General features: G+C 33.0%; 3 protein-coding genes across 3 annotated transcripts; all 3 read right to left on the minus strand.

Moving 5' to 3' along the window:
* Positions 1-7141: 7141 nt before the first annotated feature.
* Positions 7142-9515, minus strand: LOC140835076 (protein disulfide isomerase-like 5-1). Its single transcript, XM_073200412.1, has 4 exons — positions 9203-9515; positions 8652-8710; positions 8377-8552; positions 7142-7494 (listed from the first exon to the last, which is right to left on the minus strand). The coding sequence occupies exons 1-4, from the start codon at positions 9326-9328 to the stop codon at positions 7400-7402; spliced, it is 456 nt and encodes a 151-aa protein (XP_073056513.1). The 5' UTR covers positions 9329-9515; the 3' UTR covers positions 7142-7399.
* Positions 9516-11600: 2085 nt separating this feature from the next.
* Positions 11601-15091, minus strand: LOC140835083 (uncharacterized). Its single transcript, XM_073200426.1, has 6 exons — positions 14463-15091; positions 13516-13704; positions 13130-13369; positions 12770-12987; positions 12434-12688; positions 11601-12085 (listed from the first exon to the last, which is right to left on the minus strand). The coding sequence occupies exons 1-6, from the start codon at positions 14797-14799 to the stop codon at positions 11807-11809; spliced, it is 1518 nt and encodes a 505-aa protein (XP_073056527.1). The 5' UTR covers positions 14800-15091; the 3' UTR covers positions 11601-11806.
* Positions 15092-18244: 3153 nt separating this feature from the next.
* On the minus strand, positions 18245-22488 carry LOC140835092 (ATP synthase subunit d, mitochondrial-like). Its single transcript, XM_073200439.1, has 5 exons — positions 22215-22488; positions 20314-20395; positions 19348-19412; positions 18774-18860; positions 18245-18649 (listed from the first exon to the last, which is right to left on the minus strand). Exons 1-5 carry the CDS (start codon positions 22383-22385, stop codon positions 18548-18550), a joined length of 507 nt encoding a protein of 168 aa, XP_073056540.1. The 5' UTR covers positions 22386-22488; the 3' UTR covers positions 18245-18547.
* Between the last annotated feature and the right edge of the window lie 2827 nt (positions 22489-25315).

Below are 25315 nucleotides of genomic sequence, written 5' to 3' on the forward strand. Positions count from 1 at the left end.
TCTGATCTGATGCACTAAAAAGTTTTGCTGGCTTAAGAAACGTTAATATATTTAGGCTCAACTATTCCTGCATATAAAACTCGAAGCCTTTCGTTGAACTATGAAAAGCAAATGTAATATATCAACACTTATGCATTTATTATATTTTTACGAGTATCAAAAGATTGATTACAATAATTCTTTTTATTAAATTCAGATAACCTTGCTTTTTGTCGTGAAAAAGTAAAAATTTATGGTAAAAAGTAAAAATCTCAAACTCTCAAAATTTACCAAACTACACACTTTATAATATTTTTCTCTCTACTCAATTGTGATTTTCTTCACAAATGAGAGATCTATTTATAGAGTTTCTTTACACATAATCCAAAAATAAAATTCATCATCACCTACATCATCACACACTAATTTTCAATATTTACAACTCTTATTTTCAACATTCAAATATTCAATACACACATTTTAAATTATTTTTCAACACTCTCCCTTGTGATGATGATCATGATACGATGATGTCTTCATTACGTGTTTTTGTACTGCCTCGTTAAAAACCTTACTAGGAAAAACCCATTGGGATACAAACCATAGTAAGGGAAAAAGAGTGCAGTCACGTAAACTTAGGGGTGGGAAAAATACCGAAATTACCGAAAAATAATCATACCGTACCGACATTTTTTTAGGTATACCACATTTTTTCGGTATATCGAATTTTTTTTCGGTATCATTATGGTATTGGTGTGAATTTTTTCCATAGAAAAATTTCGGAATTTCGGTATCGGTACCGGTATGAATTTTTTGATATCGATATTTTTGCCACGGTATACCGAAAATCCACCCCTACGTAAACTCCCCCTCATGTTGACACGAACAATTCTTTACAAATTTCGTAGATTGCGCATCCCAATATTATATATGTGCTTTCTGAATATTGACGTAGGAAGTGCCTTTGTGAAGAGATCTGATGGGTTTTCACTTGATTGAATGTGACGAACATCAATACATTTATTCTTCTCAAGCTCCTTGGTGAATGCGAAGGACTTAGGAGGAATATGTTTAGTTCTGTCGTTTTTTATGTATCCTTCTTTCATTTGAGCAACACATGCAGCATTATCTTCATATAGTATCACATGTTTCTCATCGAATGATAATCAGCATGAGATTTGGATATGTTGGGTCATTGATTTTAACCACACACATTCACGACTTGCTTCATGTAGTGCAATAATTTCGGCATGATTTGATGAAGTTGTTACGAGCGTTTGTTTCTGTGAACGCCAAGATATTGCAGTGCCTCCACGAGTAAATACATATCCAGTTTGGGAACCTGCCTTGTGTGGATCAGATAAGTATCCATCATCGGCATAACCAATTATACTTGGATTAGCAACTTTTGAATACAAAAGTCCCAAGTCTGTCGTTCCTCGTATATAACGGAATATATGTTTAATTCCGTTCTAGTGTCTCTTTGTTGGATATGTGCTAAATCTTGCCAACAGATTCACGACAAAAGATATATCAGGTCTTGTACAATTTGTAAGGTACATAAGGGCACCGATGGCACTTAGATATGGTACTTCTGGACCAAGAATATCTTCATCATCTTCACATGGACGGAATGGATCCTTTTCTATGTTTAATGATCTAACAACCATTGGAGTACTTAAAGGATTTGATTTATCCATATTAAAACGTTTAAAGATCTTTTCTGTATAATTTGTCTGGTGAACAAACATTCCGCATTCTTTTTGTTCAATTTGTAAACCCAGACAATACTTGGTTTTTCCAAGATCCTTCATTTCAAATTCTTCCTTCAAGTATGACACAACTTCTTGAATTTCCTTTTTCGTTCCAATGATGTTTAAATCATCAACATATACAGCAATAATTACGCATCCGGATGTTGTTTTCTTAATGAAAACACAAGGGCATATTGAATTATTTACATATCCCTTTTTTCATTCAGTGATCACTTAGTCGATTATACCACATTCGACCTGATTGCTTTAACCCATATAACGATCTTTGTAATTTCACAGAATAACATTCTCTGGGTTTTGAACTTTGTGCTTCAGGCATCTTAAATTCTTCAGGGATTTTCATATATATATATTACTATCAAGTGATCCATATAAGTAAGCTGTAACAACATCCATAAGACGCATTTCTAAATTTTCAGATACCGCCAAGCTAATCAAATACCAAAACGTAATTGCATCTATCACGGGAGAATACGTTTCTTCATGATCTATTCCAGGTCTTTGAGAAAAACTTTGTGCAACAAGTCGAGCTTTATATCTTACTATTTCATTTTTCTCATTTCGCTTTCGAATAAAAACTCATTTGTATCCAACAGGTTTTACACCTTTAGGTGTAAGGACTATAGGTCCAAAAACATTACGTTTATTTAGCGAATCCAATTCAACCTGGATGACTTCTTTCCATTTTATCCAATCCTGGCGATTTTTACATTCACCAAAAGATTTTGGTTCATGATCTTCATTATCATTTATGATGTCGATTGCCACATTATAAGAAAATAAATCATCAATTTTTTCTATATCTTTTCGGTTCCATATTTTTCCAGTATTAATATAATTGATAGAGATTTCATGATTCTCGTCAGTTTGTGGTTCTGACAGAACATTTTCATCATCATGTGTTTCTTCAGGAACACCATTCTCTATTTTGTGATCATCATGTGTTTCTTCAGAAACATCATTCTTTATTTTGTGATCATCGTGTTTCTCTATGAATTTTTCTTTTCGAGGATTTTTATCCTTGGAACCGACTGGCCTTCCACGCTTCAAGCGTTTAATGACATCATGAGTATCTTCAATTTGTTTCTTTGGAATTTCAACTCGAGCAGGGGCATTTGCAGCATGTATATATGATATAGTTACCCTTTTTGTGTCTGCAAATGCATCTGGTATTTGATTTGCTATTCTTTGCAAGTGTACAATTTGTTGTACATCTTTTTCACATTGTTTTGTTCTTGGATCCAGATGTAACAATGATGATACATACCATGTAATTTCTTTTTCGGTATGTTTCTGTTCTCCTCCTAACATTGGGAATATTTCCTCATTAAAATGACAATCAGCAAAACGTGCTGTGAACACATCTCCTGTCTGAGGTTCAAGATATCGAATGATTGATGGACTATCATAACCGATATAAATTCCAACCTTTCTTTGAGGTCCCATTTTCTTTCGTTGTGGTGGTGCCATAGACACATACACCATACATCCAAAAATTCTCAAATAAGAAATGTCTGGTTCTTTACCAAATGCAAGCTGCAATGGGTAATATTTATGATATGCACTTGGTCTGATGCGAATTAATGAAGCAGCATGTAAAATTGCATGTCCCCATATAGAAATAGGGAGCTTTGTTTTCATAATCATTGGTCTAGCAATCATTTGCAGACGTTTAATTAATGATTCAGCCAATCCATTCTGTGTATTTACATGAGCAACATGATGCTCAACAATGATTCCCATAGACATACAATAATCATTGAAAGTTTGGGAAGTAAATTCACCAGCATTATCAAGTCTAATTTTCTTGATTGTATAATCGAGAAATTGATTCTTCAATTTTATTATTTGAGCAAGTAATCTTGCAAATGCAACATTTCGAGTTGACAATAAACATACATGGGACCATCTGCTGGAGGCATCAATCAATACCATAAAGTATCTGAATGGTCCACATGGTGGATGGATTGGTCCACAAATATCACCCTGAATACGTTCAAAAAACATTGGTGATTCAGTTTGAATTTTGACTGGTGATGGTCTTATAATAAGTTTTCTAAGAGAACATGCTTTACATTGAAACTTATTATTCTGAAAGATCTTCTGGTCTTTCAGTGGATGACCATGTGTATTTTCTATAATTCTTCGCATCATTGTTGAACCAGGATGTCCCAATCGATCATGCCAATTGGTTAATATTGAAGAATTATCAACTACCATGTTTGATTCAATGAGACTTATATGTGTATAATGCAATCCAGTAGGGAGCATTGGTAGCTTTTCAATCACATATTTCTTTCCTGATTTATATGTGATAAGACACATATATTTTTCATTCCCTTCATTCATTGTTTGAGTATCATACCCATGAGAATATATATCATTAAAACTCAACAAATTTCTTTTCGATTGTGGTGAATATAAAGCATCATTGATCAAAAATTTTGTACCATTAGGTAACAAAAATTGTGCTTCACATCCTTTAATCAAGTCTACAGGACCTGATATTGTATTCACCGTTGTTTTTGTTGGTTTTAGTTCCACGAAATATCTTTTATCTCGGAGGATAGTGTGCGTTGTACCACTATCGGGTATGCAAACTTCAGCTTTGCTCATAGCATTTTCCATATTTGAACTTCAAAAAAATATGCAATGAAATAAATTACTGGCAATATATATTTAAATATAACACATATCATAATTATACAATAAAATATTATTCTATGAATACATGAAAAATAAATTATTGTACATTTATATTCTACCATTATATTGTTCATTTTCAGAGAAATCGTTAAGAAAATCTACAGCATCAATATTGTTCATTTCTATCCCACCAACATATTGATCGTTTCCAGAGAAATCGTTCATAAAATCACCAGCATCAAAATGAGTTGAATCACTCAAACGGTCACTGCGTTAAGTGAAGTTGGTCTCCTTTTCTTTCCTCTTTAATGATTCTTTATAAAGTTTACAAAGGTGCTCAGGGGCTCGACAAACTTTGGATCAATGTCCTGGAGTACCACATCTGTAACAAGAACTTTCATATCTTTTTGACTGATTCTCATTAACACTTGTATTCTCATGATGCCTTTTCTGTGGATGGTTTGGGACGCTCTTTTGAGATGAGTTATAAAAATAACTATCTCTATTATTTTCAAAACCACGGCCGCGTCCACGACCAATTCCACGTCCACGTCCACGACCACGACCTCGACCTCGACCTCGACCTCGACCAAAATCTTGTCTTTGAATTCGATTTTGGTTCCGAGGTTTAAATTCATTTTTACTTACAACATTTACTTCTGGAAATGCTGTTGATCCAGTGGGTCGGGACTGATGATTTCTCATTAATAGCTCGTTGTTTTTTTCCGCCACAAGAAGACAGGCGATAAGCTCAGAATATCTCGCAAATCCACGTACTCTATATTGTTGCTGTAGAGTAATATTTGATGCATGAAACGTGGAAAATGTTTTTTCAAGCATCTCAGATTCTGTGACCTCATGTCCACAAAATTTTAGCTGCGAGATTATTCGATACATCGCTGAATTATAATCACTGACTTTCTTAAAATCTTAGAATCTTAACATATTCCATTCATCATGGGCGGTCGGAAGTATAACTTCCCTTATATGTTCAAATCTTTCTTTCAATCCTTTCCACAAAGCTATGAGATTTTTTTTCAGTCAGATATTCACATTTTGATCCCTCGTCGAGATGTCGACGCAAAAATATCATGGCTCTTGCCTTTTCTTGTGATGTACATATGTCATTTTCTTTAATAATCTTGCTTAGACCCAATGACTCAAGATGCATTTCTACATCGAAAGTCCATGGCATATAATCTTTCCCGTGATGTCGAGCGCAACAAATTTGAGCTTTGTTAAATTTGACATGGTGGTACTAAAAAAAATTACGATGCATTTTATTAGTTAATAAATATTGCAATACAAATTAACGGATAAACAACAAGTACAAACATTTGTAAAAATAAAGAAAACGCACGAGTAAGATATTCTCCGATAAATACAAGATTCATGAGTATGATAACCAAAATAATTAAAAATAACCTTGAGAAAGCCATCTTCTTTTTTCTTCGAAAAATTTGATGAAGAATAATTTTTAGAGAACAAGAGAAAGTTGGAATGATTGAATGTGTTTGTGAGATTATATTTATAGGGCAAAAACTAGCCGTTTTTTACCATTTATGACAGTTGGTGTACAAAAAAAAATAAAGGTATGTATTTGTATAATTTTATGGTAATAATATGGTGTATATAATATTAGACATGTTTAAATAATTATGTATATCATATCATAATATTATAATGAGTGTCATAATTTATTTTGTTTAAAAATCTTATAGGCTTTTATACTTGTCGTATCCCTTACCGGGAGTGTGAGATGTCGTCTTAACATCCTCCCAGGATTTATAACAAGTTTATGAAAAATTTATTTTTATTGTTTCTAATAATAACATTATATTGTATATTAAATAAATACACAATAAATAAATAACAGTAAAATAAATATTATTACTTTTGTTACCTTTTTCTTCTGTTTGGAGCTTGGAAAAGTATGTAGGACTTTTAGAGCTTCGTGCTGATAACGTGTTGTGAAAAAGTAAAAATTTATGGTAAAAAGTAAAAATCTCAAACTCTCAAAATTTACCAAACTACACACTTTATAATATTTTTCTCTCTACTCAATTGTGATTTTCTTCACAAATGAGAGATCTATTTATAGAGTTTCTTTACACATAATCCAAAAATAAAATTCATCATCACCTACATCATCACACACTAATTTTCAATATTTACAACTCTTATTTTCAACATTCAAATATTCAATACACACATTTTAAATTATTTTTCAACACCTTTCAAATAAAGTCCGCAAAAGCAAAATAACACAAACGCAACCCTTAAACCTGAAACCCAAAGATGTTATCGGCATATAAGATTACAGGAGTCGCAAAATTTTGGTTTAAGGATTACGTTGAACTTTACGCCGAAATGGAGAGTTGCTGTCAAATAATCAAAAGCGTGGTGGTGCATTGACAAACCTTGTAAAAAGGTTACAAAATAACAAAAGAAACCCGTGAGTGAGATGGCAAACTAACACTAAGGATCGAGATCATGAATCTCGGAATCAAAAGATATTCTCATCAAATTGGTTTATCAGGAATAAAACTTCCGGCACAAAATATCTTTACAAGAAACTCTTCCAGAACAATAAAATTCATTCCATTTTAATGTCTTTCAACAATTTGTGTCATGCAGCTCAAAGCTAGCAAAGAACATTGCGGTTGTATATATGCTAGGATCCTCGAAATGACATCCATTACCAGGGTAACCATCGTGGATTGTCAGAGGTGGTGTCAATATCCAGAAAAACAACCCATCACTGCATCTAAATTCGATAAATTCTTGGAGCACAACCCAATTGTCAAAGCTTTTACATATACGTAGTTAATATCTTCAAAAATTTGCGACACCAAAAGTTCTCAACTATGAGAAAATTCTGAATTTACGAGATATAAATAAAGTAATCTACACTGGCATGCTAGAAAACTCATGCATCCACTCACTACCGAAGAGGGTAAAAGAAAAAGATAGGTCGAAATCAACTTCGTCGAGAAAGTTTACAATTCGCCATCATCGTTGAATTGTGATTTTGTAGCTGCCTTTTCTGTTTCTTCCAGAGCAAAAGTTTTAAGTGATTCCACATTCCTGGCTCCTGAAACATTCAGTTTTTGAATCTACAAGTTAGAACTAGTAATAGCTGAAATTCTTCAGCTCTAGCAACAAACTTTATTCATTTTGCAACTTTTTATGAGGGCAAATGCATCACAAATTCACTATAAAAAGAGCAATGACAAGAAACGTAAATATAAGAGAATCTCCAGATAAAACGCATAAGGGCTATTGATCTTGCGAATTATAAGCTACTTTTGTAATATTTTTACATATGCTTTATTCCCAATCAACTTTATGTCCTGAGAAAGCATTTCAAAATTCAAGAAAGGATGTTTAAAGCTGGGAAGAAAACTTTAATATTGCGATTTCATTTCTCTGAATGATTTTATGGGACTATTCAAGAAATTTGAAAAAGTTTATCAAGATAATGCATGATAAATCAGTCCAACAATTTAAATGAATTATTTTCACAGACTGAGAACTTTTACAATGTAGTCACTAGCTCATTGCTTGATGGTTGCGCAGGCTCGTGGGCATGAAACCTGACAAATGGAGCAATGCAGATACTTTGATGGTGTGGGAGAGTAAGAGTACATTATTCAATTAGGTATTTGCGTAAGTTTAGCATAATGCTTTGCCCATCAGAGAATCATATAATTCTGAGCCATTCCACGAAGAAAGTGGTTTAACCTCATTTCATAGCATTCCAAAGTCTAAGACAAAAGGAAGTGAAAATAAATGGGTATCCATGTGATATTAGGGGCATGCTTCTCAAACAGACTTTAAATAGTCTTCCTGCTGGTTTAGCAGTATCACTGATAAAGCTCATGCGAAGGAAGTAATAGGAATAATAGACATCAAAGTTCAAACAATAAGTAGCTAAAAATTAAAACCGTGAATATAAATTCAAACAAATCATTACCTTGATATTTCACAACTTCTTCTCCATTATAGAATAACTTGAAAGTAGGATATGAGTGGATATCTACTTTAGCGCACACTGGTTTATTTGTTCCACAATTGACTTCACCAATCTCAATCTCATCCTCGCCTTCCATCTCCTTTCCCAAATCCTCCCATAGCGTCCCCAAATTTTTACTGGGACATAAGTTAAACCATTGTGAAGCCAATACCAACTGTATTCAAGTTTTCAAACCGTTCCTAAAGTTGAAAAATGATTTCAAAATTGAAACTTACCAGTGCTTGCACCAAGGAACACAAAACTTTACAAACCATGCCGTGTCTTTCTCTTGAACCTAAATTATACATAAAGAGACTTTAAAACATAACGATACAAAAAGATATCCAGAACACATAAATCATCTAGATTTTATATAAACATCCCAATTCTTATATTTCCATGCCTCCCATTTCGTTGCCTCTTTTATCAGGTGCCATTCAATGTGCATTTAATGAGTGAAAAATTCAACAAAATATAACTTTCCAAATAAAATGTAAAACATACTAAAAGTCAATTTCACATGAAAACATTAACTTCAACACAATATGGGCATCGAGCAGATCGTGCTAAAGCTCACAACCTTCTGATATAACCGAACCACTAGGGCCAATATTTTAATTAGGTGACCAGAAAACTCCAATAATATTCATAGGAATACCACGTTAAACAATTATTCAAGTAATCATCATATTGCTCCAGATCCCTATGCGATGATTCCAAAGTACCAAAGCCACAAAGTATGATCTCGTATAGAAATCCAGAAATAGAAACTTAAAAATTTTCTAACCTTGTCATTAAAAGTCTCGGTTGTTAGGGCGATAACTTCAGCTCCCGCAGAATCATGTTTGGAGCACAAGACAAACAAGCAGTACAGCAACAAGATTTGAAGGATACTGAAACGGTGTCGTATCATGGCTTGAAACGGAGAGGAATTGATCGGCGATCGGCACTTACCAGTGAGAGCAATCCGGAGCTGAGGAGCCCACAATTCGTCTGTCTGGAGACTTTGTTAATCCCAAACCAGATCGAAAGGACAATGGTGTAGATTACTGTTACGCCCAGGATTACCGGTGTTTTTTGAGTAGGTTCCAAACATAATTGATACGTATTTGAGTTAAAAGTGTTTTTTCGAGTCCATTTCAAAAATATTTGATTCGTTTATCGAAGTCGAGGTCAAATATGTTCGAAATTTTTTCAAACCCAACTTGAACGCAAATTATTTTGTTCGATTTCTCGTTATCGATCCGCTCGCGAGTCTTAATATTTATTAATATAAATAATTATATATTAAATAAATAAGTAAATAAATAATTTTAGATTGGTACTTATTTTCGAACGATAATTTGAATCTTTCGAGCCGAACTCAAACTCAAGTTTTATTTCAAAACGAATTCGAACCAAAAGTTTTAAAATTTTCGAATTTCGAATCGAGTTCGAACTCAAGCATTCAAATTTTCATCATATTCGGCTCGATTCGGTTCGTTTACACACTTAGACCGGCTATTATAAGAAAGAACGTCAAACCACAATCTACCACATTGGCATTTGTAATTGAGAGAGAATATATATGCCTAAGCCTACAAACAAGCGAGTGAAATATATCCATATTTACACTAAAGATGGCACCCGTAGCAAGCACACTTAGTAGATTCCACCCAACATTGCAGGATCGTCATCCAAAGACCGAAGATCCGTCACATTCGATAATCTTGAGTTGTGTCTGCATTGAGAAAGGCTTCAATCGAAGCAACCAAATTTGTGGTATTAAGATACTGCATCTCCAAAACCAAGAGTTCTTTAACAAGCTTGTTCACAGTGTTATCCAAACGGACATTAAATCCTCTGAAGTTGACATTGCTTTCTTTGGTAGACCATTGTCCTCAAATATGAGTTCAGTTTGTCCTCAAAATCAGAGCAGACAAAAGAATTACTCCCTTGTTCAGAGCTGAGTAAATATTAGCCCCATCATCTGGGGTAAGTAGTTTTAGCTCAAGAGTTTAGGCATCAGTGTAGCCATCATAGGCTTCATTTGTGCTCTCTTTTCCATGAAACCAGAAGAATCATAGTAGTCATAAACAATTCAAAATGTTCATAAAATTTGTATTTTCATCCACGTTAGGCTGAACAGAGACTTGGTTTTCCCTGAGAAGTAACACTTTGCTGGAATTGACTATAATGTTTAGCTTGAAGCAATGCCTGAAGCATCATTAGGAAAATTCACCTTCGCTTTCTTGCCTCTGATCCTCTGAGCTTCATTATCATAAGCTCTCACTGTTTTTTCGGTAATATTACAAGTATGAAGCACAACTCAGAACCCTTTTCCTCGGATCACTGATTCCGGCAATGCTTTTACCGCACGGGCATTGCAGGATCTCGTAATGATCCTCCCTCTTTCTTTTCGAAGAATGTTTGGTATTAGCATCATATTCAACAGAGTCTACAAATTTCAAAACTTCAAAGAGAAGAAAACTACGAAAAAATAAATCAGGAAAAAAATGTTCAAATAAATGATGTGTATATGTACAAGACAGATTTACATCTTATAGCTTTCGAGCAACAACTAGAAACCAAACATAAAGATCGCTTCTTCTACCATACATTTTAAGGAGAAAAAAGATTTCTAAAATTATTTTCAAATTATTCTCAAATCTAGCCAAAAATTCATTAACGATTGATAAAAAAAAAGACTTTATGACGAATCGGTAAATCAACTGCTATAACTTTCAAGTCTCGTCACAAAAAACTTGAATCACTTGCTATCATGAAGGATTTTCATCCGCATGATTGTAATATAACAAAATAGAAGATGACAAAAAATGAGACTAACTTGAACATTATCAACTACAATAGAGCGAATTTCTACGTATTTAATTTTATCCTTGGGACAAAACTAATGGACTAAAACTGAGTTAATATAAGTATATATTATACCTTTCTTCTCAAATGATAAAAAAATGCACTAACCAATAAAGAAGCTTCACAAAAAAATGCATCAAGAATATCAAGCACAATAAAAGTACTTCAATTTATTTGTGTCATCAATTGCAAGCTCTCATGAAACATCAAAGGTAAAACAAATTCTGCATGTAAACAAGCTGCTGAAGATGAGAAGTGAGAGCATCATGCATTACGAAACCAATAAATCAAATAGTATAGACAGAAGGGCGTAACAGAGATGAACAGAATTGAAGTTTACAAGGTCTTCAATTTCTTTGCAAGATGTTGTTTTAGTCATTCTTTACAGACTTACAGTCCATGTGATACTAAACTTGCCAGTTCGACAAATGTCTGTATGTATCGTATCCTATACTTTTCGTTAGCTCACTTCAATTACAATCAAGAAAACAAGAGTAGAAATCAAGAAAATCCGTGTTTTCCCGCACCAACATTTTTAAGCTAAACTAGAAACATTTTCGCTGTCAATTATTGTATCACTGAAAATCACATCCGTGTTTTGATCCTCATCATCTATCCGACCATGATCCACATCTCTGGAAAGAGGGCCTCGAGGAATCCCGAAAACTGTACTAAACATATGTTGATGACATTCATCACAGAAGTAGAAATATGTGAAATGGCCCTCGTATGGAAGTTTATGCAGCATGACATCAGGTAAAACCCGTTGCACAAAATCGCTCATTGATGGAGGGACAACTCTGTCTTCACCTCCCTATTTCAATAGGAATCCCAAGTACAGTAAATAAACATAATAAAAAACCATCTAATTAGGTAATTGAAATCCATCATCGCAACTGCTTTTTCCCAAAAGGTCCAGCCCATAAGAAAATTGGTCAAAAATAATAAACACAACACACTCATGCATCAGGCGATAAAGGTATAGAAACAAGCACCCAAAACCAAATTATTTACATATAAGGGACTTTGTGCACCAAAAGTTTTGAGCATTAACCTAATGTCATTGATATCTTCTTGAAATCATTTCATCGAAAAGGATCTAGATAATGGAAGGTGGGCCGACAATTGTTTTGTATTTAACACAAGTGAATCGTTAACTAACCTGCCATATGTGGATGGGGCCAAGAAAACCGTCAAATCTCTTTTCAGCAGAACTGTACATTGATTTAAGCCACACCAGAACCCCTTTGCCCTTGTGTTTGTTTTGTACTTCGAGGTCTCCAATGCTGAAACCCCAGTTTGAAACCTGTAAGATTGCTTCCTCAACAAATGGTTTCACATTTAACTGTCGAATTGATTCTTCAACATCCCTCAGCCAGAATTCTTGAAACATCTGTCTCTCTATCAAAGCTCTATCCTATAGATTTCACCAAACATATTAACTAAGAACACATAAAATTCTTCACTGGTTTTATGGCTTTTAGTTTAGATCACTCACCCTTTTCCCAAATGAGATGGAAAACCAGTTTTCCATCTGACCAATGTTTCCAGAAAGGAAACTTCTACGATAGAAGTATGGAAGTAATCTAGGAAATTTCTGGGCTAAATGGTACAGCATTTTCTTCTTGGTTGTCCATTTCCCCCAGATTTTTCGTGCCTCTTCCTTGGTCAGTCTGGGTTCATACGGATTAATCATCGGAGCAACCATGATAGCACCTTAAAAATTAACAAAAAATGTGTCAAAATGATTTGTAGAAGGCAAGAGTCACTCATTTGGTTTCCACCATAAATCGAAGCTACAGTTGTAACATTCTTCGGCTCAAATAACAGAAAGACATCGATTAGTACATGAATTAACCTGCTATCCTATCAGGAATGTACCGAAGAGCAGCCCAAGCATGCATACTTCCTATAGAATACCCCACAATCCAAAACTTATCAGTAACATTCACAGCATAAGACAAGTGGAACATATCCAAAGCTGATGACTCGAGATTCCTATCGGGATGAGGATCGCTTTCCCCAAAGCCAGGAAGATCGTAGGACACAAGCCGAATACCAAACTCTTGCAGTAAGGAACCTTTGATACCAGGAATTCCTAGTTTAAAAAAAAACAGAGTCCACATAAAAAATTCAGTGAAACTTTTAGCATTCCTATTTTACTGCATATCAAACTTTCCTATTTTACTGCATATCAAACTATTTACCAGCCAAATAAAATATGGTTAATATAAAAAAAAATACCTGCCAGTCGAGATGAAAGGAAAGAATGGGGAACAATCATTGAGTATCTAGCTTGATCAGAAGGAACACCTTGTTCCTGATAGGCTAAGCGTCTCCCATCTGGAAGCAGTATGAGGCTACCGCTAGTAGGGTGAATCTTCATTTGTTTAACCAAAGGAGTTGTAGGGTGATTAGTATTTACAATTAAAGCTGCAGATCAAGTTCATTCTATCAGTATCAATCTGAACGGGAAAAAGAACTATTCTTTCATCACACACAGCAAATTCCATGTTCAACAACAAATTTAGGACAAAATTTTGCAAATTTGGGTCTAGTTTTTATCAACCACAGTGCCCCAGTCAACTACACCCGTCCTGCCTTTTAGTTAGAGAGAAACTACGGAAATCTAAAAATTTACAAGAGAAAATTGATAATCAAACAACAAGAAAGTCACATATTTCAAAAGAACTTTGAATAGGCTTCCCATAACTTTTTTTGTTTAATTGAATTCTCATACCAAGATCTTCCATATAGCTAGATATAACATCCAATTTAGGATCTTGGAACTACAAGATTTTGAAAGTACAACACTTGCTATAATTAGACCATGTCCTTCCATGTGTTTGTGCATCCTACCCCCTAGTATCTTGCAAAAGGCCCGAATTTTAAAGAATCAATGCCAAGTTGACAAATGCATTTAGATATTCTCATCCTCCCAATTTGTCCACCATTCTTTCTTAACTTCACAGCCAAATAAGGCATGTTCAGGAACTACACAACTAGTGATGCCCGTTTAGAGTTCACACCAGCAATACCTGGAAATTAAACAAGCTAGTTTCCATATAATTCAAACATAGAACCAAATGTGTGGTAAAACCACTTTATAAGAATCTCAGTCACATTCAAGAAACAGCATTCCAGTAAAATCCGACAAAACATGAGCAAATTCACACTGTACCAACAATCACCTGCAAGAGCAAGAGTCCAGACACAAGCCATCACGCTCCAAGCATGAAAAGGGTCACGATCCTCTGGCAGATACCGATTCAAAAACCTCAATTTCCCACAAATCTTGGCACATGGTCCCTCAAACTTTTTCATTATCAAAGAATCATCCCGCAACAAGCTCTGCTTCAATACATCTCTCACTCCCTTCCCAAACTCCAGACTCATCTCCGCCGCCCCTTTCGCGAACTCGGCCACCTGAAACCTCCAATCTCCAGCAACCACTACCGGAGCTCTTCCCTCCACTCGGGATGAGCTATAATTGTAACCATTTTGTCCAACAGCCCTCGTCAAGAACATTCGTAAATTCCGGTCTCCAGGCCGTTGACTCGTTAACCTCAGACATTAACAGAATTCCACAAATGGGTCCCAAAAACAAATCCCACAGCGGCGTCTACTTCCAAGCTTTCCCACACTATATTGAAACCTTATACTCGAATACGACTACAGTAGGTTCTGGCAACTATTCCGTTGTATTTGTATTCATACATATGTATGAAATGGACAGCCAAAGCTATCGACAATCAGACGCCGTTTTCTTGATTATTATATATTATGCAGTCTACAATATTTGCATGAGTTGTTTTTTTTTTGCCATTAATGGACAGAGGTAGCCAGGTAGGGGTCCGAACTGCAATATTCATGGGGCAGTAGGTAGCTTGGGACCGAATCAAGGGCCAGATTTATGCCACATCGCCAATAGTAGCTCTGCAATTGTGGGGGTGGCGGGTTGATGACAGCGATGGCGTCGTGGTGGGGTCCGCCATGCACGGGGGCTAACGGCCGTTAACTGGTTGCGCCTATTCCTCCCAAGAAATTGCAGTGAAAATAGTATTGAAAAATTGGACATAAATCTTTCATGCTTTACATTTGTATTGGTAATAGACTTTTAACGACTTTTATGGAGTTTAAAAGTTTAAAGGTATTCAATCTAGATTTTTATATACTCCATAAAAATTTAGTGGTATTCAATATAAACTTTTGTAGAATTTTAAAAAATCATTTGGTATTCAAACTTGACTTTTAAAAACCCTACAAAAGTCTATAGGTATTCAAAATGTCAATAGAATTTTAATGACTCTATGAAATTCTATTAAGTACAAGAATTATAGCCTAAAATACAACAATAAAATGCCAATAAAAATCTTTGATTCAACCTAAAGATTTGGATGTACATTTAATTCAAACTTTCATTCATTTCTCATCTATTTATTTTCCTTTTATTTGTACTTTTTAAAAACTAAAATTTAATTTTTTTATTAATTATTATATAACAATTTATTTTTAATTATTTTCTTTAATTTTAGTTAATATATCTTAAATTATTGTATAAGGAAATTCATATCGATACTATACCAAAATTTTCGGTATACCGAACCAAAAAAACCTACATTTTAAATTTTTTATAATTTATTGTTTTAAAATATTATATATTTTAAACTTTTTGTATATTTTTCCGGTATTTCGGTATATACCAAAATTTTCAAATTGGATATCGTTACCGTACCGAAAAATTCGGTATTGTTACCGTACTGTACCGAAATCTTCGGTATAATTAAAATTCGGTAAATTCAGTATTTTTTTTGTCACGGTAATCTCGGTATACCGAAAATTCGTTATTTTTTCCCACCTCTAACAGGGCTTGTATTGGCATGTGCTATATTACACAATTTTCTTTGAAAGAAGTGTCAATTTGATGAATTTCAAATTGAACTACATAATGAAGCTCAATTGTCTTCATCAGCACAAGTTTATGAAGGTGACGACTTTGATCATTTATTTAATAATAAAAAAAACAACGAGCAAATGCTAATACATGGAGGGATATCACAGCCAATGGAATGTAGAACGATGTTGATCAAATTGTCAGTAATGATTGAATTTTTTTTATAAAAGACTACTCATTATTTTGAGTGTTCTTTTAATAAAATTTTATTATGAACTTATAAAAATATTATTCATTAATATGTTGAATTGACGTAAAAAATTGAAATTTTGATTTCAATAAATTGGATAGTTCATTTGTCGTTTTTCACAAATTAAATTGATTTAACTTTTAAGTAAGTAAAATTCATTTACATTCATAAAAAAAAATAATAATTTAAAATTAAAGAGGTTATATATGTCCTAATAATTATTTTAAAAAAATTAATAAAAAATAAATCACAATTATAAACTACAAATTCACATAATTCTATGAAAAAGTTTACAAAAGTCTACAAAAATCTTAAAAAAATGTCTATAAGAGTCTATGAAAATTGTTTTACAATTCTACGAGATTCCCTAAAAGTCAATAAAAATCCATCAACTCTACAAAAGTCCATCATTTAAAAAAATTCATTAAAAATCTTTGAAAATATAGAATGAATACACCCCACTTAATGTTTGCTTAACAAAATATAAAAAAATAACTTATTTATTTCTACATTTAAATATTATTATTATTATATATGAAAATAATAATATTTAAATGGAGAAATATATATGAAAATAATATTTTAATTGACAAGAATCAAGATTTTATTTTATCACTCTTTGAAATTTAAAAATGGGAAAGAAATCCATAGAACAGATTAACAATTTCAGTTTTTTTGGTCGCATTGTACCACACTTCCCTTTTTAAACAACGTTTTTTTTTTAAAATGATAAAAAAAACCTTAAAATGAAATTTATGTCTTTTTTTTATTAAAAAAATAGCCCTCTCTATTTATAAAAATGGATGTATCAAAACGATAAATATAATTTTATATATCTTTGAAAATGGATGCATCATGAACAACTATATGAATATCGTTGATGTAACGTCCATCTATTAAATATAAAATTTCACAACATCAAATACTATAATGTGTCAATCTGAGTCGTATTCACATAAATGCTGTTTAAGATCAAACTTCATTGATATATATATATATATATATATATATAGACACACACACGCATGTTCACTGACTGTAGGCATCATACCTTATCTCATCTTCCAACTCATTGTACAGTGTGTATGCATCAGATAACCTTATTTTCAATACAAAACTTGCTAATATTCAATATAATATATGCTTCCGATTCTATGATACAAACCCGTTTTTTCATTTGATGATTTTTGTTTTTGAGTTTGGCTCAAATTCGAATGAGATATTTTTGGATGGTTTTTTATTATTATTTTTGGAGTGGCGAATGTTCATTTAAAAAAGTGGGTACTTGATGAATTTTTTGGGTTTCTCAATTTAATGCTGTTGCCACACAAAATAATGAAAAATAAAGATGGGACATTATTGTGCACCACTTGTAAATGTGAAATATAGAAATCAACCTTCCAGCTGCCCACAATTATTAAGCTCGGCACAAAATTAGAGTGCCAACAAATATGGTAATTTCTCCATTTATGAACCTTTCGAATGACAGATAGAGCAAGTACTTGAAGCGATTAAAGTGTTTCACTGTCGAACACTAATTCTGGGAATTTCGCAATAAATCGATACTCAGCCGGCATTTTAAGAAATGATTGTGGATTATCTTCGAAAAGTATGAACAGTAACGATGCAAAAATCAAGAGTTGGCACTAAAAATGTCTATTGTTTGTCGCCGTATTAGGGAATTCAGCACTTAACTTGAAATAGTGGGATTTAGAGTTCAAGAAATCCATTGTCTGCCTCTTAAGGCCGAAATTATTTATCGAGTCTATGTTTTGAGTATAAAACAATGGAGATTATTGGACTACAAGTATTCCCTTCAAACAAAAGAATTGTGCAAAAAGAAAATTATGCAGAACATTCAACATGATTTGAGACACAAGACAAAAGTCGGAGAACATGATAATATATGAGTGCACGGTAGCCTCGAGTATTAAAATCATCTCTCCATGTATAACACATTTTGATGAAGCTGAAACAAGGTTTTCAAAAGGGTAGAGTATTCTTGTTAATCTTCAGAATACTCTGGAGAAACGAAATGAGAAAACAAACCTGGCCTGCCCTTTATTTCAAAGTAGCATTCGTATTCACCTGAAACTGGCCTCAAGAAACACTACATCAACATGAAGTTGAAACTAATAGCCCCAATAGTCATTTCGAATTTCATCATCAAACTTCTTCTTAAGCTCAGGATGCTTTGCGAAGTATTCATCAGCAGTCATTGTACTAAGCTTCTTCTGTTTCATAATAAAAAGGTATGAGGAATAGTGTGTGCTTGTGTGTGTGAAAGAGAGACAGAAAGATGATAAGACAGGATTCACCAAAAAAGAAAAAAAGATGCGAGAAACACAACAACTTCACCTTTAACTCTTGGACTTCCTCGATTTCTTTTTCTAATCTTTCAGACTCCTTCAATGATTTCTCCTCGGCCTCTTTCAGCTCTACCAACTGTAACTCAAGATAATCCACATATAAAATGCTTTCACTTTCCAAACTTAATCTAGGAAACAAGTTCATATTGGATCGGAATTTGGACCTACCTCAGGATACAAAAATTGTCATAAACATGATACTTATTCTGGAGTGTGAAATAAATTTACTAACGGGAACACTTTTAGACACTACATTATCTTCAGTATTTAACTATTTCCACATGCTGTAACAAAGAACATTGTAAAGATGATGATCTGGAACACACAAGAAAAGCTCTGGATTACGAGATGATTCCAATATTTGTTATGGGTTGTTCAGTTTGCAGTTTCTGGAAATATTTAAGAATCAAGGAGCAATAGTTCCAGAGCAGGTGCAACTATATTTCTTAAATTTATACCAGGATTATGCATTGGATAGTATATACTGTTTACAGAAAGGTTCAGATATTTCTAAATTTCTAGAAAGAGGCACAGATATAGATACGACTCCTGGTCCTTCTCACCAGTGCATCAAACTTAGGCTTGTATTGAGGAGTGACATTGTCAACATACTGTGGGATTTTGATTTCTGCACAATAAGAAAGTAATAACACCAATTAGTTGAGCCAAATTCCACAATGCTGGGGAACTTTTCAACAACACTTATGGAAGCCAACCAAGAATTGCATCTTTATTATTTAACAAACGAGAGAAACTTCTTAAAACATTCCGAGTGCCATAAGATGAAATTTAGATATGATAATAGACTGGAGGCATTAATCATGTTTCATAGGTCTCATGTCTTAATCTCTATTTATTATTCCTTTAAGGCTATGGAACTGGGGGCTAAAATAAGTATGCTTAATTTAGAATGGAACTTGGTCTTTACTACTAAAATTATAGAAGCTCTAATACAGATTTTAAGACACATGACATGTATGTTCTTGCAAGATTCAGCCTTCTCCTATTCTTCTTATCGTCACTTAGATCAAATAATATCAAACATAATCAATCAACCATGATATTAGATTTCCAATTTTTATTACTAGCTATCTATCAGCTGCTTTGTAAATCAAGTCAAAAGTAAAGACATGATAATCTGATAACCAGTCTCTAAATATTACTGAATGGTGAATCAATATAAAATTCAATTTGTTGAAGATCCCAATGCTATTAAGAAAAACGACAAATGAATGAATCAATTGCAGTCTAGGAGAAAATAGCCTTCTACAGATTTGAAATACAAATAAACTATTGGTCAATGTATGGGCAAAACAGCAACTCCTCGTTACACCAGACAACAAAATGGTTTAAATACAAAAATGCAAACAGCAACCCCACGTTACACCAGACAACCAAATGGTTTAAATACACAAATGCAGAAAGTAATTGGCAACTTCACCATTTATAGATCAAATGCTCCATAAAAAAATTAACACAAAACAGGAAGTAAATGAAATGCAAAACTAACAGATACATATTATGTGTACCATCATAAGCTTGCTTGTACATATCAACCAAGCGAGAGCCAATGCCTTTCCTGTAATACTCCCAGTCTATAGGTTCTGGTTCCTGAAAAGTTGAGAATTGAAAGTAAAATCAAATGTAATTTATATGTGAGCATCACAAGGCAGAAACAGATAATACTCACCCCGTCTCACATATATAGACTTATCTTTTTCTCACACTGATCGCTATTTTTCTTTAATTTATTCAAAAAATGGTTGCACGTTTTCGGAGACTTTTGTAATAGGGATATATTAGTAAAAAAACACGAAAATATGCTAATAAATGTAGAAACTGAACTGTATATTTAAGACAACCGAAAAAAGAAAAGAATCCTATATAGTTCGGATGGAGGGAGTAGTTGACATGGGACATAGTACATCATATTGTCTAAAGATCAGATAAATTGCAGACAATTATAACAGTTGTCATACAAAAACACCTTTGCTCAGTTGAAGTAGGACTGAACTGCCTCTTAAAAACAAAACAAAAAAAGTAGGACCCATTACAAAGCGACGAAATCATAACACCATAATTTTTATAGTCTCCAATATATTTAGAAAACATAGCAGTAACGAAGTTCGAGAACAAAAAACACAAAATGATGATACCAAATGGTGTGTGGATCAATGGACAACTAAGGCCAGATATTCAATGAGAAGGCATGTTACACTTTCTTTATTTATTTTACGGAGTAGTTTTTTTCAAAAAAACAAAGGAATCAACAAACTAAAGATTTAAATTTTTATCAAGGAAACAATTCTTTCACGCATGTGCATGGAACATGAGCATAACAAGGTTTAAGCAAAGACAAAGCCAGGATAGCTGAGGGCTTGAGGCAACAACCGTTCCATACAATTATTTAGAAAAACAATGCAAACGAGCCAATGAGGAGAAAAGAAAGCTTATGTTTCACTTTTACATCAGCGAGAAGGAAAACATTCATTTCATTTCATCATTTGTCACTGCACCAGATCCCTTGGCCAAAAATGTCAACAAGATTTCACATCGTAAGATCAACGTATAACCGTGTCATATATTTCTTATTCTTGAAGAACGTCGCTAAATTGCAATTTGAAATTCCAGATAAGTAATGAGGTTGATTTCAATAACACTTTTTCCAATGCCATGCATTATTCGACTTCCCTTCCATCAAATGAAAAACATACTCAACAGCTAAGTAAAGCTCCCGTTTCTACGGTGACTTCAGTGGATGCAATCAATGAAAAAGGGCTAGCAACTAGCCACGTATAAAAAATATATGCCATGTGCCACAGCATAGTAGGCTTCGTATACCATATTTAACACGAAGAAATACACTTTTTTATTCTTTTACCTATTGTCGATCTAAAGTCCGAAATCACAAAGATCATAAAAACAATCATTTACCATACACGAGCTTTGATCTGGAAGCCAAATTTCAAGATTAAAAATGACTTAGATCAAAACAATTACACTTTCCTTGATTTCAATGCCAGTTGTAGAAGCTAGCAATCCCAGGGGATGAGACCTCACTCTTGTTCCACCACATCACCCAGCCCCAATGCTTGGGGTAGGAATAAAATTAAATTCTGTATATGAATAAAGTTTCCGCGGCGCCGTGAAACAAACACAATCACTCAACAGATAAACGTCCATTTTTTTCACTCATTTCCTTTCACATTCTGCCCAGATCATCTAAGTTTTACAATTGTAAAGATAAATCGAATCAGAACCACTTGCCGCATCAAACATAAAAACCCAACAAGAGAACAGATAAAAAGAACTCCCATTACACAAACAAAACCCATGTGACACAAAACAAATTTACAGAGACAAAAAACGCGCAAATAAATCTTAGGCACATTACAAACATGAGACGAGGAAAAATGAATCAAGAATCGACCTGGCTGAACTTGGTCTGGAGCTGGGAGTTGACCTCGTCGAAGGCACGTCGGAGGGTGGCGAACTCCTTGCGAGCTTCGTCGGATACCATAAGCTTGGCCATCCCCTCCCAGTCGATGTTCTTGCCCGCTTTAAAAGCCACATCCACCACCTTCTTCCCCGCTCCGCTCATTTTTCTGTTTGCTCTATCGATTGATCGAACAACAAACAGACCGATTCTGATTCACGACTGTTTGAAACAGAGGAGGGTTGTGTCCCCAATGTACGGTCTGGTCTGCCCCGGCCAAAATTGTAATTTCACCTTCCATTTCATTTGTTTTTTTATTAATATACAATATATTTGTTTTTTATGTTATTTAAATAAAAAAAATCATATTGATAAAATAATAATAATAATAATAATAGATCATATAAAATAAATAATTGATAATTATAGCAATAGTGTTAGAATTTTTAAAATTAATAAAATTTAGAATAACAATAATAAAAAATAATATTGCCAAAATTAGGATGAACAAAATTTTGGTTGAAACTTAAAGGATCGAAATAACAGATTTGATTTTAAACTTATGTTTGATTAATCGAACTTTTGGTAAATCAAACTGAATTAAAATCAATTATTACAGTTTTACTCGAATTAACCAAATTTTTGTAAAAATAAATTCAAAATAGATTTTTATTAAAAAAAAATTTAATTAATATTCACACAAAATTATCCGAATTTTTATAAGAAGTGGATTATTTCAATTTGTATAAAAGAAAATTTAGATTTTTGAATTAATCGAACCAAAATTTGAATCAAATCGATCATGCTCACTCTGAGAAGCCAGATCATGATCACTTTGTCGACAATTTTATTTTTCCTAGCAGTTGAAATACAGTCGAGTTTGGAATTTGAAATCTTGTTTCAAACTTGAAATATTAATATCATATAAGTTATAAATCATCGATTTATTCACAATTTTATTTTATTTTTACAATTAGTGATGAATGTTGAGAAGTCTCTTCGTCCACAATTTTGAATAGGCTAGTTTATCTTCCTATTTTTTTGGGTCATATGACAACATTTGATTTTAAAAAAATAAATAATATAACATAATATAATTTTAAAGAACTAAAAAACATGAATCTTTTTAAATATGAGTATGATCGACACATTTCATAGATAAAAATCCGTGAGACATTCTCACAATATATCTAACACTTTTTAAAATTTGTATATGGTCTGTATTTCACACTATTAATTGGCGGGCACACGTTATACGAAAAATGTTAGTACATAAAATTGTTATTACAGACATTATATTTTAGTATTATATTGAGAACTTAATACAGATTGACGAAAAGAGGTAATTAATTCAAAGTATGGACAGCTGCAACCTTGAAACGAAATTTATTCAAATTTAATGACTAATTGCATTGAAATATATATCTTATCATCACTCCAAATTTTTAAATATTTAATTTATTACATAAACTTTTTTTTTTAATTTAACGACATCTTTAATTAGCAGGTCTCTTGTGAGATAGTTTCACATATATTTATTTATCAGACGAGCAAATTCTGTCAATATTTACAATAAATTTGGTGAATGTAATATATTATAATAAAAAATTATCCCCACATTCTAAATTAAGTCAAGTGATATAACCAATAATTTGGTAAATGGTGTTTTCATATCTGACCTAGAATGTGTGCTGACAAAATGATTAATCTGATTTTTTTTTTTTTTATAATATCATAATTCACAACAGTTGCTCTTCAACGTGCACTAAACAAACTCTCGAATTAATACAGTATAATACGAGTGGCTCCACTTCATGTACAAACTTGATTCAAGTTATAAAAGCTGGTTGACTGAGTCACCATGATTTACCTCCTCTCACATTCCTGTCGGGCCGGGGATGAGGGGCGCCTAAGGTGAGCGATTTCATCATTTGGAGCAATTGATTCAAGTTATAAAAACTTGACAACAAAGTAGATGGCTAATCTCTTTCAATGCCCTAATAATTCAGCATTTGATTCAATCTCTTTCAAATAAAACATTTTTTTTTTCATTTCCAGCATTATATTGCAAGTCATTAACCTATTCGTTATTGACCAACGATACAATATCGATCGATCAAACAATGACATGGTAATCGACTCGTGGACTTATGATGTAATGACATAAACATATCTCTATAGGGAAGAAGCCCATAGTTCATTCCCAGATGACAGAAGAAAAAAATAACCATATAATAATAATAATAATAATTAAACAAAAATAATGATATGCTATATTTTGGTGTTGTTCTCTTAAAACATTGTACAAAAATTGTAAAATATATTGTCTTTTGAAAGCAAATTCATCCGAGGTATAATTACTTAACTTAAATGATTTATGGAAAACTTTATTTTGTGAATTTTTTCAAGAACATGACTAAATAAATAGTTTCCATCAAAATTATTGAATTGGCTATTGTTGTTAAATCAAAAACAACTGTTTAAATTCGACATTTTCCGAAGTCGGAGAATTCTGTAATTTGTGGACAAAAATTATTTTTGCTAAGGTTGTCCTCGATCGTTTTTTTTCCAAATCTAATAATAATAATAATAATATATGTAAAGTCAGTTTCATACCTGTGAGGGAGTGGTAGCTAACTTATGTCTACTCGGTGGACAACGAAGGTAAGTTGTGTGAAAAGTTGAAATGTGCTCCACATCGATACACTATATAAACAAATAATAAATAAATAAATTTAATAAACAACAAGACATTTATTTTGAAATTAAAAATATTACAATAATTATCTTATCTCGTCCAATATTTAAGTTGATGAAATATGTGGTTGTTTAATAAATTATTGTGAGCTCGATTCCTCACCAATAATTTCTCAGGATAGCCTATCACACGAGAATTTTTTCTATTTAATTTACGACACTTTTAATTTATTTTTGTTTTTCTTGTACCAAGAAAAAATATTGTCTTGCTTATTTTTTCTTAGAACGAGCGCTCATCCGGTGAATATGCGTCTGCAAAGAATCATAATATCGGATACTCTACTAGACAAGAAAATTTTAAAACAATTAAACATATATAGTTAATCATGTATACATAT

This window comes from Primulina eburnea, chromosome 1 (genome assembly GCF_022965805.1).
Source record: "Primulina eburnea isolate SZY01 chromosome 1, ASM2296580v1, whole genome shotgun sequence".
NCBI classification, from domain to species: domain Eukaryota; kingdom Viridiplantae; phylum Streptophyta; class Magnoliopsida; order Lamiales; family Gesneriaceae; genus Primulina; species Primulina eburnea.